The sequence below is a fragment of the Castor canadensis genome, chromosome 7 (genome assembly GCF_047511655.1).
Source record: "Castor canadensis chromosome 7, mCasCan1.hap1v2, whole genome shotgun sequence".
NCBI classification, from domain to species: domain Eukaryota; kingdom Metazoa; phylum Chordata; class Mammalia; order Rodentia; family Castoridae; genus Castor; species Castor canadensis.
The window spans coordinates 130,770,068-130,789,443 of NC_133392.1; the positions used below are offsets into that span (position 1 = coordinate 130,770,068).

General features: G+C 38.5%; 1 protein-coding gene and 1 pseudogene across 2 annotated transcripts in view; both read right to left on the reverse strand.

Annotated features, from left to right (window-relative positions):
• The window catches only part of Ccdc30 (coiled-coil domain containing 30), a 120,757-nt gene that overhangs the window by 68,941 nt on the left and 32,440 nt on the right, over nucleotides 1-19,376 (reverse strand). For both annotated transcript variants that reach the window (XM_074080424.1, XM_074080423.1), the window contains exons 6-7: nucleotides 16,426-16,541; nucleotides 14,476-14,574 (exon numbers count right to left, since the gene is read on the reverse strand). In XM_074080424.1, coding sequence (XP_073936525.1) covers nucleotides 14,476-14,574; nucleotides 16,426-16,541 — 215 coding nt within the window. The remainder of the gene's footprint in view (nucleotides 1-14,475; nucleotides 14,575-16,425; nucleotides 16,542-19,376) is intronic.
• On the reverse strand, nucleotides 11,290-12,158 carry LOC109691203 (prohibitin 1 pseudogene; annotated as a pseudogene).

Consider the following 19,376-nt stretch of genomic DNA (forward strand, 5'->3'; position numbering starts at 1 on the left):
TCCTTCCTGGCCAACTTCCCCCAGGAAGGTTTTCCGTGACCACTGATCACAGTCACAGGATGGAGAGTCTCCATTTGTGCTAGTGTGCTTCCCCTCCCCCCCTTTTTTTTTTGGTGAGACTGTGGTTTGAACTTGGCTTCATGCTTGCAAAGCAGGTGCTCCACCGCTTGAGCCACTCCTCCTATTTTCAGGAATTCTTGAGAATCCTTCTGAGGTTTGCCTAGCCTATGTTAGAAAATGTAATTGAAAAGTTATCATTTTATTTCTTACCTCATTCAAATCTTGTACTTCAATTGTCTCTTGACCTTTCATAGTGGTTTCTCTTCTGTCTTCCTATATTACTGATAAATCAGGCTCTAAGATGGAAATCTTAATCCAAATAAATCACTAGTTATTTATATACATGTACTATTATAAAAAATATTTTAAAAAATAAGCTACATTTCTTAAGTGTCTATTCCTGAGGCTATACCCCTAAAAAAAAAAAATCTCTTCCTACGAGTAAGTTTTACCTTCTATCTGGTGTTAGACCTGCTGCTTTTCTTCTGAACTGCTTTATTGTGGATTTAAGCTTTTGCCATTATTAGGCAGTGAGCCAAAGGGAATAGCATTAGAAAAATACATGACAGGATCTTGATCATTCTGAATTAATAGAACCATGAATTTACCATTTGCTATTCTCATGTTAGATGACAATAAGACAGGAATAGCAGTCTTATGAGTTAGAAAGAATGGTGAATACTACAAAAAAAAAATAAGGGTCCAAAACCGAAGTGTAATATTACAATTCCTCCTGTTCAGTAATATGGACAAAAAGCCTACCCAAGAATTATGTTGATGGGCTGGGGGCTTGGCTCAAGTGGTAGAGTGCTTGCCTAGCACTCACAAAGACCTGGGTTCAAACCCTAGTACCATCAAAATAAGCAAACAACAAAAATAATTACGTCAACTTACAGCATTGCACAAGGATCTGAGGAAGGATATATATGTCCTTCTTCATCAGCTCACATTTGCACTGGTTCTGAACATTTTTGTACATCTACACATGACATGCTGATGTGTTCAACTCTCCAGGCAAGAGTTTCCTTGTGACACCCTAACACCACCTGCTGCCTCTGTACAATGTAGGGTAAATACCTCAAGTCTTAAAAATGAAGACATCTTTTCTTTGTGTTTTCTTAGTCTAAGAATGACATGTATTTAAGCTGGGTGTGGTGGTATACTCTTGTAATCCCAGCTATTCAGGAGGTAGAGGCAGGAGGATCATGATTTGAGGCCAGCCCAGGCAAAAATCAGTGAGACACTAAAAAGCAAAATAAAAGTCAGGTGCTGTTGGCTCATACCCGTAATCCTAGCTACCTGGGAGGCTATAATTGGAAGGATTGAGGTTCGAGGCCAGTCTAGGAAAGTGGTTTGCAAGACCTCCCATCTCCAAAATAACCAGAGCAAAATGAACTGAAAGTGTGGTTCAAGTGGTAGAGTGCTTGCTTTGTAAGCATGGAGCTCTGAGTTCAAACCTCAGTCCTACCAAACAAAGAAACAACAAAAAATCTGGGAACATGGTTCAAGTGGTAGCAAAAGACCCTGGGTTCAATCCTTAGTACTGCAAAAAAAAAGAGTGTATTTTAATATTATAATTTTTAAAAGATAACTTTTCCAAATAATATATTTAAAATTAAAAATTATATTTTATACTTAATGCAAATCTGTGTAGTTATTAATATATTGTAATTTACATTTATATTTGAAAAAATATTTGAAAGTATTTAAATATATAATATATCTGAAATTTAGCTTAATTTATGGCACATTGAATATACAGGCATTTAGGCAATTTATATACTTCATAAGACAAACGACCACAGTTTAAGGCAGAAAAACACAGGACAGAGGCAGCACATAATGTGAGAATGGGCCGTGGGATCCAGAGATCTTTGGGTACAAGGGTGCCTTCCTTACCTGTCAGCCAGCAGGAGACAAAGAGGAAACTAATTTGCTAGCAAGTTGCGTCATTAGCATGGGGCAAGCTGCCCACGGCTCTGCAGAAACCGTTTAACAGCTCAGAATGCACCGGTTTCAGTGATCTATTCTCTGAAAGGTGGGGGTCACTTGATAAGTTTCACTGTTGTCACCTCTCAAACACAGTCACATGAGATAGCAAAGGCAGGCACTGTAGAGAGTCAAACATTGCTTGCCCAACACCTCTGGGTGGAGGCCGTTTGTGTGCATGGTGTGTAGTGTGCAGCCCCCGGGAGTTATAATAAATCCTCTACAAAACCTCCACAAGAGTTGCTATTGTGTGAAAATGGGCTTGAGAGCCAGATACGCCTGCGTCAACTCCTGGCTCTGACTTACCTTGGTCAAGTTTCCTTCAGCTCCTTACCTACTGAGTGCAGCACTAATGACAGGGAAAGTAACCTGTCATGGACTCCACCCTCTCAGCAAAAGGTCACTCCATGCTGATTCCCCCTCTGCACCCAGTACCACCCTTGACCACCTTCTCAGTTGTAAATTCCTTTTTAATTATAAATCCTTTCACAGATGTAAGTTCTCCAAAAGATCAGGAAGTCTCTTGCGCATTTAGACCAGAAAATGGCACATGCCCAGGAGAGGGAAATCTGTCTTTAATTTGACTTCTCACGTAAAGCCCTCTACTTAGGACCTTATTGTATGGTCGCATCTCATACAATTAAAGGCCTTATCAATCAAACCTCCCAATCACCCTAGCCCCTCCTATAAAAGACTGCCCAGGTTTTTCTTGCCATTTGACCTTACAACTTATAAACTGCACCTTGAACAAAAATCAGCGCTTCTGTCCCACCTGACGAGGGCCCAGTACTCTCTTCCGTGGTGCCTATTCTTTCTTTTTCCTTTTGATGAAACTCTGCTATGGCTTTGCAATCTGTGTTTCTGTCCAGTTCTCTGTTTAGGAGAGTAAGGGACCTGAGATCCCTGGACCAGGTCTCCTTACACCATCCATCAGGTAACAAGTCCCCTTAACTCTGCTGAGAATGATCTTCTAGTTAATAGTTATTGATAACTCCATCGTCTGCCTGCCAAACACAGTCAAGAAAGCTCGAGCAAACATTATTCTTAGTTATCTCCTTTTTCTTCAGGAAATGACTTTAAAAGTTCATTTAACTTATACTGATTACTATTCACTGGTAAGCTTTTCTAGTTGTAAAGATTTCTACTTGTTGTACTTGTTATCCCATGCCAGCTAGCTGTATGTGGGATGAGGTCAAGTGAAAGGACCTTTTCATTTTAGAAATCCACACATATCTCAAGTCTTGATGACAAGGAAAAGAAAACTGGGTTATACTACAGTCTAGATGATTGAGATTAGACATAGGAAAAGAAATTCTGATACTTAGTGTAGGACATTAGGGGAAAACTATGGGATCTTTTCTGGACATCTTTTCAAATAAGATAGATGCTCATTTCTGCAGAATGCCATAGATAACATTGATCACAGAGAGAAGTAGACTAACCAGATAGTCCCCAAGTGTCTTCTGCAATATCAAAAATTTCTACAGAGTGAATCACTGACAATGATCTTCAAGGAAGTACTTGCCATACTGTTCTAGGCAGCCCCCTGCCAGCCTGTGCAAGGTGGGTACAATAAGACTTGGCCCTTTCTTCCCAATGGGGAATTCCCTCTACAGGTTGTTATTGTGCCAAAACTTTCTGTTGGGCTAGCTCAGACTTTCTCAGGGACACACCATAGTCTAAGGCTCTTCCTGCCCAATCTTGCTTTCTTCTCCCTCCTCTTTCACAGATGTCAGACCTGCCTTGAGATCTGAAGGCTTTGCCTACCCATGCCTGCTTTTCATTTATCACAAACAGGTACCACCTGATAACTCTCTTGTAATTTTAAGTTCATCTGGGGCCTGCTTCCTAAATCAGCCTACTTCATGTGACTAGATGAAGGACAGAATAAGGAGGAGTCACAGTCATGGTCACCATAACAGATAAAATAAAATGACTATATAAGAAGTGGAAGAATTTTAAACCATTCACACACAGGTGAAGTGTGGTGACTCACAGCTGTAATCCTAGCTACTTGGGAGGCTGAGACAGGAGGACTGAGGTTCAAGGCTAGCCTGGGGAAATAGATCACAAGACCCCATCTCCAAAATAATCAGAGCAAAATGGACAGGAGGTGTGGCTCAAGCAGTAGAGAGCCTATTTTGCAAGAATGAAGCCCTGAATTCAAGCCCCAGTCCCACCAAACAAATACCCCCAAAACTATAGTGTTTCACATGCATAATATTTTCCTTCAACTATTTTAAACAAAATATTGTCCTGTTAATTATTTATAATCACTTTCCTCTTTATTGATTTGTTTGTGTGTTCACTCTTTCAACAAAAACATTCTTTTTTTTTTTTCTTTTATTATTCATATGTGCATACAAGGCTTGGTTCATTTCTCCCCCTGCCCCCACCCCCTCCCTTACCACCCACTCCACTCCCTCCTGCTCCCCCCCTCAATACCCAGCAGAAACTATTTTGCCCTTATTTCTAATTTTGTTGTAGAGAGAGTATAAGCAATAATAGGAAGGAACAAGGGGTTTTGCTGGTTGAGATAAGGATAGCTATACAGGGCATTGACTCACATTGATTTCCTGTGCGTGGGTGTTACCTTCTAGGTTAATTCTTTTTGATCTAACCTTTTCTCTAGTTCCTGGTCCCCTTTTCCTATTGGCCTCAGTTGCTTTAAGGTATCTGCTTTAGTTTCTCTGCATTAAGGGCAACAAATGCTAGCTAGTTTTTTAGGTGTCTTACCTATCCTCACCCCTCCCTTGTGTGCTCTCGCTTTTATCATGTGCTCAAAGTCCAATCCCCTTGTTGTGTTTGCCCTTGATCTAATGTCCACATATGAGGGAGAACATACGATTTTTGGTCTTTTGAGCCAGGCTAACCTCACTCAGAATGATGTTCTCCAATTGCATCCATTTACCAGCGAATGATAACATTTCGTTCTTCTTCATGGCTGCATAAAATTCCATTGTGTATAGATACCACATTTTCTTAATCCATTCGTCAGTGCTGGGGCATCTTGGCTGTTTCCATAACTTGGCTATTGTGAATAGTGCTGCAATAAACATGGATGTGCAGGTGCCTCTGGAGTAACAGTCTTTTGGGTATATCCCCAAGAGTGGTATTGCTGGATCAAATGGTAGATCGATGTCCAGCTTTTTAAGTAGCCTCCAAATTTTTTTCCAGAGTGGTTGTACTAGTCTACATTCCCACCAACAGTGTAAGAGGGTTCCTTTTTCCCCGCATCCTCGCCAACACCTGTTGTTGGTGGTGTTGCTGATGATGGCTATTGTAACAGGGGTGAGGTGGAATCTTAGTGTGGTTTTAATTTGCATTTCCTTTATTGCTAGAGATGGTGAGCATTTTTTCATGTGTTTTCTGGCCATTTGAATTTCTTCTTTTGAGAAAGTTCTGTTTAGTTCACATGCCCATTTCTTTATTGGTTCATTAGTTTTGGGAGAATTTAGTTTTTTAAGTTCCCTGTATATTCTGGTTATCAGTCCTTTGTCTGATGTATAATTGGCAAATATTTTCTCCCACTCTGTGGGTGTTCTCTTCAGTTTAGAGACCATTTCTTTTGATGAACAGAAGCTTTTTAGTTTTATGAGGTCCAAAAACATTCTTGAATGTAAAATATGGATTGGTAGTTTGCTGGGCCATGGAGATACACTAGAAGGTGCTATCATTATTCCCAGTTTACACAGAAGGAAATTAAGGAACAGAGAGTAAAGTAATTTGTTCAAAGTCACAATATAAGTGATAAGAGCTAGGATTTGAACTCAGGACAACCGAGTATGCTCCTAGCATTTAAATTAACTGCCTTTATTATACCTTCCTGTATTATTAATAGCTCTATGGTTCCAACTTAACAGAATGTCACAGTGGAAGAGCACAGATATTCAGGAAGACAAAGCACACTGAACAGTGGTCAGCTCTGCAGTAGGCCATATAGCGCTGCACACCAAGAGCAGAGGCAGTTGGAGGACATTCTGTATGTTAGGACTTCAAAACCTTCTTCTTTTTAGAGCAGTTGTTTTGAAAAGGGATGCACAGAAGACATGTTAGAAATCCATGTTTAGAACTCACCTTCTGAAATGATGAACACATGCCAAAAAATAAAAATAAAAAGGCTGATAAGTAATCATCTTTTGGAGTGAGCTTAATTTTTTGTGGAATAGTTATCATGTATTCAGAGATGAATTTGGAAGTTAACTAGTATAAAACAGTTTGTGCCAAGCACGAAATCTTGGAGGGTGTGTGTGTGTGTGTGTGTGTGTGTGTGTGTGTGTGTGTGTGTGTGTGTGTGTTGGGGGGGGACTGGGGGTTTGAACTCAGAGCTTTGTGCTTACAAAACAAAACAAATAATGGCTAAAAGTTTTCCACACTTGAAAACTATACAACTACAAAACCATAAAGCACAAATATACCCAAGCATAAAGAAAACCAAGGCAATTTTAAGGAAACTTCTGAAAAAAATGTTGTAAATGCCAGAGAAAAAAGGAACAACATGTTCAGAAAAATAAGGATAAGAATGACCATAGGCTTTTCAGAAACTATCAGAGGGCTGGGGATATAGTTCAGTGGCATAGTGCTTGCAGAGTATGAGCAAAACCATGGGTTTGATTTCCAGCACCACAAGAAAACAAAAAATAAATAAAAAGAAACTATAAGAACAAGAAGACAAAGGAAGGACATTTATGATATACTGAAGGAAAAAACATTCATTTATTTATTCTTTATCTGGTAGAAGTATCTTTTGAAAATGAAGCCAGGTACCATGATTTACAACTATAGTCCTAGTTACTAAGGAGGTAGAGATCAGGAAGATCATGGTTTGAAGCCAGACAGGGCAAAAAAAAAAGTGTGGGCCTGTCATCCTAGCTACATAAGAAGTGTAAATAGGAGGATTGCTGTTCAGGCCCACCTAGGCACAAATTCAGGACCCTTTTTCAAAAATAACTAATGCAAAAAGGGCTGGGGGCATGGCTCAAGTGGTAGAGTTCTTGCAGAGCAAGTGCAAGGGCCTGAGTTCAATCCCCAGTACTGCAAAGATGGCAGTGCAGGAAGTACCAGAAATCTGTTCCTCATGTAGACAATAATCCCTCTGGAATGGCTCTGACTGAGACATTTTGGAACTCTGGAGTCTATTGAAGGGTTGTAACTTCCAGAGGAAGTTTTCAATGGTAAATTGCTATTAACTACAATCAACTTAGCTGTTGGTTCAGCAGCAGCTCCCCACCCCTAGACCCAAACCCTGTGGCAGCCATATGCATGAGATCCTGGAGATCCCATGTGACTTGTAAAGCCAGGGTGAACAACAGGGATCCTGTCCTTCAAGTACTGGGGATCTGTGTGCTGACAGCCAATGGCTGCTGCATCTAGTTATGTTGCAGAGCTGGGCAGCCATTGGTTCTGCACCCCTCACTGTTGCAAGTTGCTCTCACTTGAGCTCCAGCAACATGAAGAGGACTTATAACATTGGTGTCCTTTTTCTCCTCTCCTTACTTTGTCTATTTTTTCCTCTCTCAAAGCTAAGTACTAAAGAATAGGACATTGAAAGGCTACTATAAATATGGGGAAATTGGAAAATCATTGCACATGCTCATCTGAAGACACATACTCAGAAAAGATCTGAGAAGATCTTAAGTTTACACTTCAGGAAAGTCTTACTTCAATAAGGAAAAACTAAACAAACAACAACAACAATAAAAAATAGCAAATCTGCCAGGCACCAGTGGCTCACACCTGTAATCCTAGCTACTCAAGAGGCAGAGATCAGGTGGATCACAGTTCAAAGCCAGCCTGGGCAAAAAGTTCATGAGACCCTATCTCGAAAAAAACCCTTCACAAAAATAGGGCTGATGGAGTGGCTCAAGGTGAAGGCCCTGAGTTCAAGCCCAGTACTGCCAAAAACCTCCTAGCAAATCCTAGGGAGGGAAAAATCTGTCTTTAGAGTTACCATATTATTAGATTTAAATGCCCAATTTCAACAGCAAAAAACCCCAAAAAACACAAAGTATAGAAAGAAACAGGGAAGCACAGCTCACTTGAAAGAAAGAAAGAAAGAAAGAAACCAGAAACTGTCCCAGAGAAAGACCAGGTGGCAAACCTTCTCCACAAGGACTTTAAAAAACTGTACTAAAGATTCTCAAAGGGCTGAAAGAGATAAGGAGAAAGTCAAGGCAATGCTGAGCAAAAGAGAAATATCAACACAGAGAGAGAAAACCCAAAAAGAAACCAAAAGGAAATTCTAGAGTAGAAAATACAGTAACTGAAATTGAAAATTCACCTTAGGCATTGAAGGCAAATTTGAGCAGGCAAAGAAAGAATTAGTAAACTTGAAGCTGGAACAATTAAAAATTATTGGGTTTGCAGAACAAAAAGAAAAAAAAATGAATGAAAGTGAACAGAATCTAATAAACACCATCAAGCATACCAACATAAACATCGGGAAAGTCCCAGAAGAAGAGAGAAAGGGACAGAGATATTTAAAGAATGATCAAACAGCTGAAAACTTTCTAATTTTGATGAAAGGCATGAATATAAATATCTAGGAAGCTCAATCAATTCCAAATAAGATGAATTCAAAGGGAACCATAACAAGACACATTATAACCAACCTGTTAGAAGATAAAGATAAAGGACAATCCTTGAAGGCAGCAAGAGAGAAGTGACTTTCACATTTAAGGAATCCCAAATACAATGAAAAACAGAATTCTCATCAAAAACTTGGGAGGTCAGTGGGCAATGGGCTGAAATAGTCAAAATTTTAAAAGGGGGAAAAATAAAACTTGTCCTTCAAAAATGAGGGAAAGCTGGGTGCTGGTGGCTCATGCCTGTAATCCTAGAACTCAGGAGACAGAGATCAGGAGGATCAAGGTTGGAAGCCAGCATAGACAAATAGTTCCATGAGACCCTATCTCGAAAAACCCTTCATAATAAAGGGCCAGTGGAGTGGCTCAACGTGAAGGGCCTGAGTTCAAACCCCAGTACTGCAAAAACAACAACAACAAAAAAAAAAACAAGGGAGAAATCAAGACATTCCTTTTTTTCTTGGTGGTACTGGGGTTTGAACTCAGGGCCTCATGATTGCTAGGCAGGCACTCTCCCACTTGAGCTACTCTGCCAGCCCAAGATATTCCTAATAAGTGAAAGCTGAGAGATCTGTTACCACTATACCTGCCATGCAAGAAATGCTAAAGGGAGCCGTTCAGGTTGAAATGAAAGGACAGTACACAGTAACTTGAAGCCATAGGACAGGAATAAGATCTTTGTCAAAGCGAATATATTGGTAATTATAAAAGTAACAATAGTCCTTTGTAACTCCACTTTTTGTTGTCTACATGATTTAAAAATGTACTGCAGCTGGGCACCAGTGGCTCACGCCTGTAATCCTAGCTACTCAAAAGCCAGAGATCAGGAGGATCGCAGTTCAAAGCCAGCCTGGGAAAATAGTTCTCAAGACCCTATCTTGAAAAAAACCCATCATACACACACAAAAAAAAAGAGCTGGTGGAGTGATTCAAGGTGAAGCCCCTGAGCTCAAGTTCCAGTACCTCAAAAAAAAAAAATGTACGGCATTGAAAAAAACTATTAGTGTAAAAGCTAATATTACTGTAACTGTTTTGTGAATTCCACATTTTAGTTTTCATATAATTTAAGAGATTAATGTATTTAAAAATTAGTTTACATTTTTTGCCAATACACTGTACAAAGATTGAAATTAACTTAGAGTGCTATAGAATGTGAAACCATAGTTTCCATGTTGCCCACAAAGAAAATAGTCAAAGAATATACACAGAAGGAAATAATAAAGATGAAATTAGAGGTCTCCACTTTCTGGTACCAAAATATGTATTGGTTTTCTAAGGATTATCTTAGCAAAGTCCCACAAACTTGGTGTTTTAAAACAACGGAAATTTATTCTCTCACAGTTTTGAAGGCTAGAAATCTGAAATCAAGGTCTGAGACTCTGGGTAGAATCTTTTCTTGCCTCATCTAAGCTTCTGATAGTGGCTGTTCCCTGGCTTGCAATTACATCTCTCAATCTCTGCCACCACATGACATTCCTTCCATGTACGTCTTTTGCCACATAGCATTTCTTCCTACTACAATGACACCAGTCATAGTGCATTAGGGCCCACTCTAATGGCCTCGCGTTAACTTGATTACATCTGCAAAGACCCTATTTTCAAATAATGTCACATTCACAGGCCCTAGGAATTAGGACTTCAATGTATTTGGGAGAGACATAATTCAACTTGTGATAGAGACTAACATATAGAATATATAAAGAGCTCCTTCAACGCAACAATAAAAGACAAAAAACTTCATTTAAAATTGGCAAAGAATTTGAATGGACATCCTCCCCCAGCCCCCATAAAAAGAAATACAAATGGTTAATAAGCATATAGAAAATGTTCAGTATCATTAGTCACTGAGTAAATGCAAATCAAAACCACATCAAGATACTACTGCATACTCACTAGGATGGCTGTAATAAAGGAGACAGATAATAACAAGTTTTGGTGAAGATATAGAGAAATTGGAACTGTCACACACTGCTGATGGGAACGTAACATCAGCTTCATTGGAAAGTAGCGTGGCAGTTTCCCAAAAGGTTAAATGTAGAAGCTGGGCATGGTGGGACACCCCTATCATTCCAGCACTTGGGAGGCTGAGGGAGGAGGATTGAGAGTTCAAGGTCAGCTTAGGTTACATAGTGAAAACCAAAAAAGATCAAATGTAGAATCACCATGTGACCCAGTAGTTCCTCTCCTAAGTATATTCACCAGAGAAAAGAAAACACATGTTCACAGAAAAACCTGTAAATAACTATCCACAGCAGCATTATCCATAAGAGTTGCAAATAGAAACTACCAATTGTTCAACTGATGAATGGGTAAACAGAATGTGATGATACAGATCCACACAGTGAAATATTTTTCAGCTGTAGAAAGGGATGATGCTACGATGTGGATGAACCTTGAAAATATCATGCTAAATGAAAGAAGCGTGACACAAAGGCTGCATTTTTTGTGTATGGCTCTGAGGACTGAACCCTAGGCCTTGCACATGAAGGCAAGTGCTTTACCCCTGAACTGTACTCTCAAACCCCAAAATAGTGCATTTCATATGACTCCTCTTTATTTTATTATTTTTAATCTGAAGTGATTTTACTTTTATTTCCTTCATGTTAAGCCAATCATGAAGTTTCACAGTGATTTCTGGGGGGAGGTCAGAAGGAAAGAGGCATTCAGAATCATGAGGACAGTGGTCCAATTGGCTTGGGGAGGTGCAGGCAAGGCAGGGCTCACAGAGGCAGCTGGAGGAGCATGTATTGCTCCAAGAGATGGTACACAGTGTCCTCGGTGGCTTCCAGCTGACACAGCTCAATCAGGCCATCACATGTGGTGGCCAATGAATTGACAATCAGTTAAGCTGCCTTGGAGTCACCCTTGGCAGAGATGTCTGCCTTCTTCTGCTGTTCAGCCTTTTCCACCACAAATCTGGCCCTCTGCTTCCTGCTGAGCCACCTATGTGGCTTCCACCACTTCGTGATCTCCTTCCTGAAGGTCATATGTGTCAGGAGTCATCCAAGATGACTCCAAAGGTTGCTTATCACTCCATAGGTCATCGCTCGCCTATCTGGAGACCAACTCTCTCTGGGTGATCAGTTCTCCAGCATCAAAGTGAGCCACCACCAACTAAGTTGAGGATCTCTGTGGTGATGGATGCAGCACACACTCATCATAGTCCTCTCTGATGCTGGTAAAGATAAGAGGAAGCTGGCTAGCAACATTCCAGAAGAGAATGCACAGTGTGATGTTGACACTGCAAATCTTTGCTACCAGTAATAACTGGCATGTTATGTGGTCCAGAGCAGCAGTCAAAGATAACTGGTTTCTGTATCCAAGGGATGAGAAAGTGAGTCCCTTTCCCTACCACAAGGTCCTGTACTCCACAGAATTGGTCAAAGATGACAGCTCTGGGCCCAACATCCACATTATATAAGGCAGAGTTCAACACACATCCTGTGATGGCTAAGGCCAGGCCAAACTTGCCAATGGACTCAAACACTTTGGCAGCCATGTTTTCTTCTGTTGGACCCACTTACACCTGCTTCCATTTTGAGCTCCGTATGAATTCCCCAGTTGTGCATACTCCATCTGATTCCTATTTATATAAAATGTATAGGATAAGCAAATTCATAGAGACAGAAAATAGCTTAGTGGTTGCCAGGATCTGAAGGGAGAAGGAGGTGTGGAATGACTACTAGTGGGTATAGAGCTTCTTCCTGGGTTGATGAGAATATTCTTGAATTAGATAGTAGTAACAGTTGTATAACTGTGAATATACCAAACCCCACTAAATTGTACACTTTAAAAAGCTATGTAAATTTTAGGGTGTATAAACTATATTTCAGTTTTTTTCAGTGATAGGTATTGAACACAGGGCCTTGTACGTGCTAGGCAAGTGCTCTACAACTGAGCTGTGGCCCCGGCTCAGTATATCTCAGTTTTTAGAGAGCTGGTGTGGTAGCCCAGCAATACAATGCTTGCCTATCATTTGCAAAGCTCTGGGTTTGATTCCCAGCACCACAAAAAATGACAAATTTAATAAAAAACATTGATGAAATATACTACTTAAGTGAATCAAAAGATATATCATGTTCATCGATTTCAGGACTCAATACTGTTAAAATATAACTTCTCCCTAAGTTATTCTGAGAGTATATACCATATCATCAATGTCCAAGCATGAATTCATGTCAAAATGATAAGCTGATTCTAAAATGTATATGGGAATGCAAAGGACCTGGAATAGCCAAAACAACCTCGGTGATGGCCCTACAAAGTTAGAGTTTTATACTTTCTGATTTTAAGAAATATTTATTTCAAATTAAATATCTAAAAATGTGGAAGTGGCTTTGGAATTGAGTAATAAGTAGAATTTCAACAAAGCTATAGCATTTAATTGTCCTAAGAACAAACATGCTCATTAATAGAACAGAATAGAATCCAGAAGTGGACCCATACAATTGTTTTTTTGATAGAAGTGTCAATATAATTCAATAAGAAATAACTTCTTTTTAACAAATGGTTCTGAGATAAGTAGAGGCATATTAGGAAATGAATGGGACTCAGTCTTTATCTCATAGCATATATAATATATCTTCAATTATCTTGATAAACCTAAATGTATATGTTAAAACAATAAAATCTTTAGAAGAAAGGATAAGAAATTATTTTGTGACTTTAGGGTAGACAAAGGTTATGTAGGTAGGCATTTTGTGTCTCTTCACAAAACTATAACATAAAACATCGATGAATTCCTGCATCAAATTTTCAAATTTTCTACCCTTCATAAAACCCTGTTAAAATAAAAATATATGGTATAGACTGAGAGAAAACATTTGCAATATATGTATCTCACAAAGGTCTTACATTCAAAATGCATGAAGAACAGGCTGGTGGAGTTGCTCAAGTGGTAGAGCAACTGCCTAGCAAGTGTGAGGCACTGAGTTCAAATCCCAGTACCACAAAAAATTAAAAATACATGAAGAACTCCTACATATTAATATAAAGAATACATAGAATCTTATTAAAAATGAGGGGAAATTTGAACAAATGATCCACAAAAGAACATATGCAAATCACCAATGAGCCCACCAAAACAATCCATTATCATTAGACACCCTCGAAAGGAATTAGAATCACAATGTAGATGATATCATCACATCCACCAGACACACTGGCATTTGCTTCAGTCTGCCTTGCTCTTGATACTTCCCCTTCCCCCACAGCAGAGGCTGTTCAAAATGAAGAGAACTAGATACTGTGCATATTGGATCTTATACCTTATTACTTCCCTACAATATTTTATTATATTCAGTGTGGTTTGAACTACACATACCCTCAACATTACTTGATTCTGTAAACCAACTACTTGATGATTAAAAATGTTCAGACTGGCCAGGTGCCAGTGGCTAACACCTATAATCCTAGCTACTCAGGAGGTAGAGATCAAGATCAAGGTAGAGATCAGGAGGATCATGGTTCGAGCAAATAGTTCAAGAGACCCTACTTCAAAACTCAACACAGAAAAAGGGCTGGCGGAGTGGCTCATGGTGTAGGCCCTGAGCTCAAATCCCAGTACCACAAGAAAAGCTCAGATTAATTGTATCTTTATAAGGTCCTTTATTTCTTTAAAGAAACAGCCCACCACATTCTTCAAATGATTGTCTTTGGGGAAGAAGTGGACAGAAAATACATCCTCTGCATTCCAATTTGCTCTTCCTCTAATTGGCTAAGTAACAGAAAAGGACATCCCAGAGGAAGCTGGCAGCAAACGATTAAACCAATTGCTCTGATATGCTCTGTAAAATTACAACTTGCCTAAAAATTAGAATCAGAAAAACAAGAACTTTAATACCTGAACTCTCTGCTCATCACCCACGGTTTTGCCAGGGGAGTGGCTTCTAAGTTGTTTATATTTTGGAGACTCACAAATCTCTCCTTTAAGTTTTTCAGCCTGAAATACAAAACCAAACATCTTTTTAGACTTCTCAATTTTTGTTTGGTTACAGTACTGTTTTTTTTTTAATATACAAGCGATATGCAAATACATTCTCCTTATAAAACTTTAACAACACATAGGCATATAGAATAAAAAATATTTTTCTTCAGTTACAATCCTTCCTTTTTCAGAGGCAAAACTGCCTGAGATATGTCCTTGTGGAATTTTTTCATGCATACACACATACTCATATTAAACATACAAATATAAGTGTCTGATATGTAAACTTACAACTACTAAGGGAACTTGGAAAATCTTCATTTGTTTATTCATTCCTTTCTAAGATTGCATTTTTTACTATCACAAAATATACCTAACACCAAATGTACCATGTTAATTATTTTTAAGTATACACAGTTCAGTGGCAGTAAGTACACCCAGATTTACAACTATCACCACCATTTTGAATCGGAACTCTATACTTATTAAACAATAACTCTCAATTACTCCCTCTCCCTAGTCTCCTACAACCACCATTTTGCTTTCTGTCTCTGTGATTTTGATTACTCAAAGTACCTCACGTAAGTGGAATCATAGGGATGATGGTATGGCTCAAGTGGTAGAGCAATGGCCTAACAAGTGCAAGCCCCTGAATTCAATCCCCAGTAGTGAAAAAAAAAAATATAACATTTAATTTAGAACCATGTCTTCAAGGTTTACTCATGTTGTTGCATAAGTCAGAATTCCTTTAAGATTGAATAATATTCCATTGTATGTGTACACCACATTTTTCTTTTTTATTTATCTGCCAATGGACATTTGAGTTGCTTCCATCTCTTGGCTATTGTGAATAGTTCTGCTGTGAAAATGAGTGTTCCAATATATTTCTGAGTTCCTGCTTTCAATTAATTTGGTATATATACCCAGAAGTGGAATCACAGATTAGGTATGGCTCAAGTGGTAGGGTGCCTGCCTAACAAGCATGAAGCCCCCAATTCAATCCCCAGTGTTGCAGAATGGAAAAGAAAAGAAGTGGAATTATCAGATTACATGGTAATTCTATGTTTAATGTTTTGAGAAACTTTGATACGTTTATTTTCTCTTTTTTTATTATTGTTGTGCTGGGGGTACATTGTGATATTTACAAAGTTCTTACAATATATCATAGTTGAATTCACCTCCTCCATCATTCTCTTTTATCCCCCCTGCCCCCCACTGATACTGTTTTCAACAGACTATAGTATTCTATGTACATGCCAACAACAGCAATGCACAAGGGTTCCAATTTTTCTACATCCTCATCAAAATTTGCTACTTTCTCTTGCCTTAATAATAGTCATTCTAAGGGCTATTTATTCATTTTTAAAACAAAATTTCTTTAGCACCTAGCATTATGCCAGGCATTATATTTGACACTAGAGATATGGTTGTGAAATAAGTAGAAACTAAAATTGAAGGGACATATATCCAGAATTTGTAAACGCTTATTAAAAATCAATACATTGATAAAAAGAACTAGTTTGCAAAGAACATAGCTAAGGGTTAGTATTAATACTACCAAACTTGTCTAAAATAATAGAATAATGTTTTCTACTTGTAGATGTATTAGCTATAAAAAATTATGTAAATCCTTACTAAGATGCAAAGATCCTAGACTTATACAATAGCAATGATGTCACTGCTTAGCATAGGTAAGATAAAATAGAAGCACTGGATATACCTTGGTCAAATTGTAGCGTCTACCTGAGATGGAATAGCCATCAGTACCACTCCTCACTCAGCACTGAGTGGGTGATGTGTGCAAGCTGCTGATGGATGTTGTATTGAGTATTGTTAAATAGATTCCAAGAACTAGATTAAACTTACCATTTCTTCAAGCACCTTTTTTTCTGAGTCAAGCAATCGAACCCTATTTCTTAGAGCCAGAATTTCCTCATCCAGTCTCTGATTATGTTCTTTTGCTTTCTGTAGGTCAACTGCATCTAAAACCAAGAGAGGAACACCGCCTATTCATCTGGATTGAAGTTTTAGTTAAGGAGGTACTAACTCTAAAAAGCAAATCAGGTTGGGAGAGGTGGCCCAAACAATGTGTACACATATAAGTAAATGTAAAAACAATAAAAATAAATAAATAAATAAATAAAGCAAATCAGTCCAACCATGTTCTGCACATGTGGCTGTCTGCACAGAAGAGCCACTAGATTCTCAAGTTCCAGTTCTAGAATATTCTACCAACCTATTGCAAAAGAACAGAAAGTGTTGTATTTCTCACAGTAGCCCAATCAATTGGGCTTTTTGAGTGTGGTTTCCAGCAATAGAAGCTCTTCTAGGAACTGTAGTGTTAAAACAGTCGAACCTACCTTCTAAAAAGAAAATGGTCTTCCTAGGTTCCTCTTAGACCTGTCTATTCACACTTTCGATATTCCTACAGTCTTGTCTTCTACTCAACAATAGGGTACCACAATGACTGAAGTGGTGAGTCAAGAGCAGAGAATGGACAGATTTTTCCATGTAAAATACAGTTGATTCTTTTTTCCTCTCTCTTTTTGGTGTTTTGAGACAAAGTCTTGCTTTGTTTAAGCCTCAACTGGCCTTAAACTCAGGTTCTCCTACCTCCATGTCCCAAGTACTAGGATTACACATGTGTGTGACACACACACTTTATAAAGTTGATTCTTTAAAACCATCCATGAAGTAGTCTACTCTCTGCTGAGTTTCTCATGTTAAGACCTATTCATGTCAACAGTCATCAAAGTTTCAATAATACAAACTTGCTGGTCTGTAATTTTCCTGTTTATTCTTAGCCATTTTTCACTTACATTTCTCTCATTTTTCTTTTGCTCATTTAAAAGTTTTTTTTTTTTCACTGCTGGTGATCAAACCTAGGGCCTTGTACTCTACCACTAAACCATCCCCCACCCATAATTTGTATTATTGCTATTGCATACATGCTTTTTTTCCTTTTTTCTCCCTTACTCTACCCTCTTTTTATATCCTTGATATTTTTTTAAATTGAGAATACTGAACACACACCAAAATCTATCCATAATTTCACTTCTTTAAAATACACACAAACATAAGATTCTATCTTTGCCTGCACAGTTTTTAAAGAAATTAAACAATGCTATACAATACTACGTGTAACTTAACCACTTGTGGATAGGTGGCTATCTGCACAGACTGATCCTTATAAATCCATTTTCCACTTATTTGGAACTATTTTTTAATTGTGGTATATTTTATACAAAGCATGATGTATATATCTTAAGTGTTCTGTTCAATTAACTTTGACAATTTTATATGCCCCCCCAAAACAAGTGGAACATCTTCATTTTTCCAGACATTTCCCTACTCCCATCCATCTTCACACTTTCTGACTTCTGTCACCATAATTTTACTTGTTCTTGGTTTTCATATAAATGGAACCATGTATATTACATATTATATATATTTTTTGACTAACTTCTTTTGCCTAGCATACTCTTTGAAATTCTCCCGTATTCTTATATCAATAATTGGTTCCCCTTTACTGCTGAGTGTTATTCCATCTTATGACTATTCCACAATTTGTTTACCCATTCTCCCATTTTCCCTGTATTCATTCCACTGTTCCATTGTCCACATGTGCCATATTTCCTATTACTTTTGCCCTACTTATTTTGATTTAGGCTGTTGCCAATGTGTTGCAAATAATGCTAAAATCATTGTTTGTCAATATTTAAGTACTTATAACATTATGTATAAAAAATAATTCCACAATCCTCAGCAACAAAAAAATTAAATCCCAGAAATAGGATAGCTAGTTCAGAAGACGTGTACATTTAAAAATTGTATAATAGATACTGCCAAATTGTTCTTCAAAAAACTGTACAAAGTCGCATCCTCACAACTGAGTATGATGACCTATTTCTCCACACAGGATATCACCAGTATTTTTAATTTTTCACAATCTTAAAAATACAGTTGAGCTGGGTACTGGTGCCTCACTCTTGCAATCCTAGCTACTTAGGAGGCAGAGATCAGGATTGTGGTTCATAGCCAGCCCCAGGCAAATAGTTTGTAGGACCTTATCTCAAAAACATCCAACACAAAAAAGCAGGGCTGGCCAAATGGCTGAAGTGGTAGAGCACATGCTTAGCAAGAATGAGGCCCTGAGTTCAAGTCCCCCCAAAAAATAATACAGTTGAATAAGGCCTATTTTAAATGTATCACTAAAATCAATAGTTTTGTTGATCATAAACGAATTATGGGGGTTTTGTTTTAATAAATCAAGCCTGTAAGATTGTAGCTCTGCTGCAGTGTACCACAGAGCATCTTGTTGTGCCAAGTGTCTTTAGTGGCTGGGAAGATAAGGGCTAGAAGGAGCTGGGACAGCTGGGGCAGATGGAAGAACTTGCAAGACTCAAGTCTCCAGCTACTTACAACTTGCACAAAATTGTTCATGCATCATTGTGTGTCTGCTTTCATGATCATGTGTACAAGCTCATAGTAGTGCTGGGCACACACACACACACACACCCACACACACACAAATGACATTATACCACATATACTAGTCTACAACTTGTTTTGCTGACTTGGTAGTGTATCACAGACATCTATTCATGTCACTACACAAAGCTCTAGGTCATTCTCTTTTTGGGTGGGAGTGTGCTGGGGATTAAATACAGGGCCTTCTGTGTACTAGCAAAGTCCTCTACCACTGAGCTACATTCCAGCCCTCTCTGTCATTCTTAGTAATAGCTGCAAGGTATTCATTTTGCAGTCACTTATTTAATCAGTCTGAAGAACCAGCTCTGGGTTCTACTGATTTACTC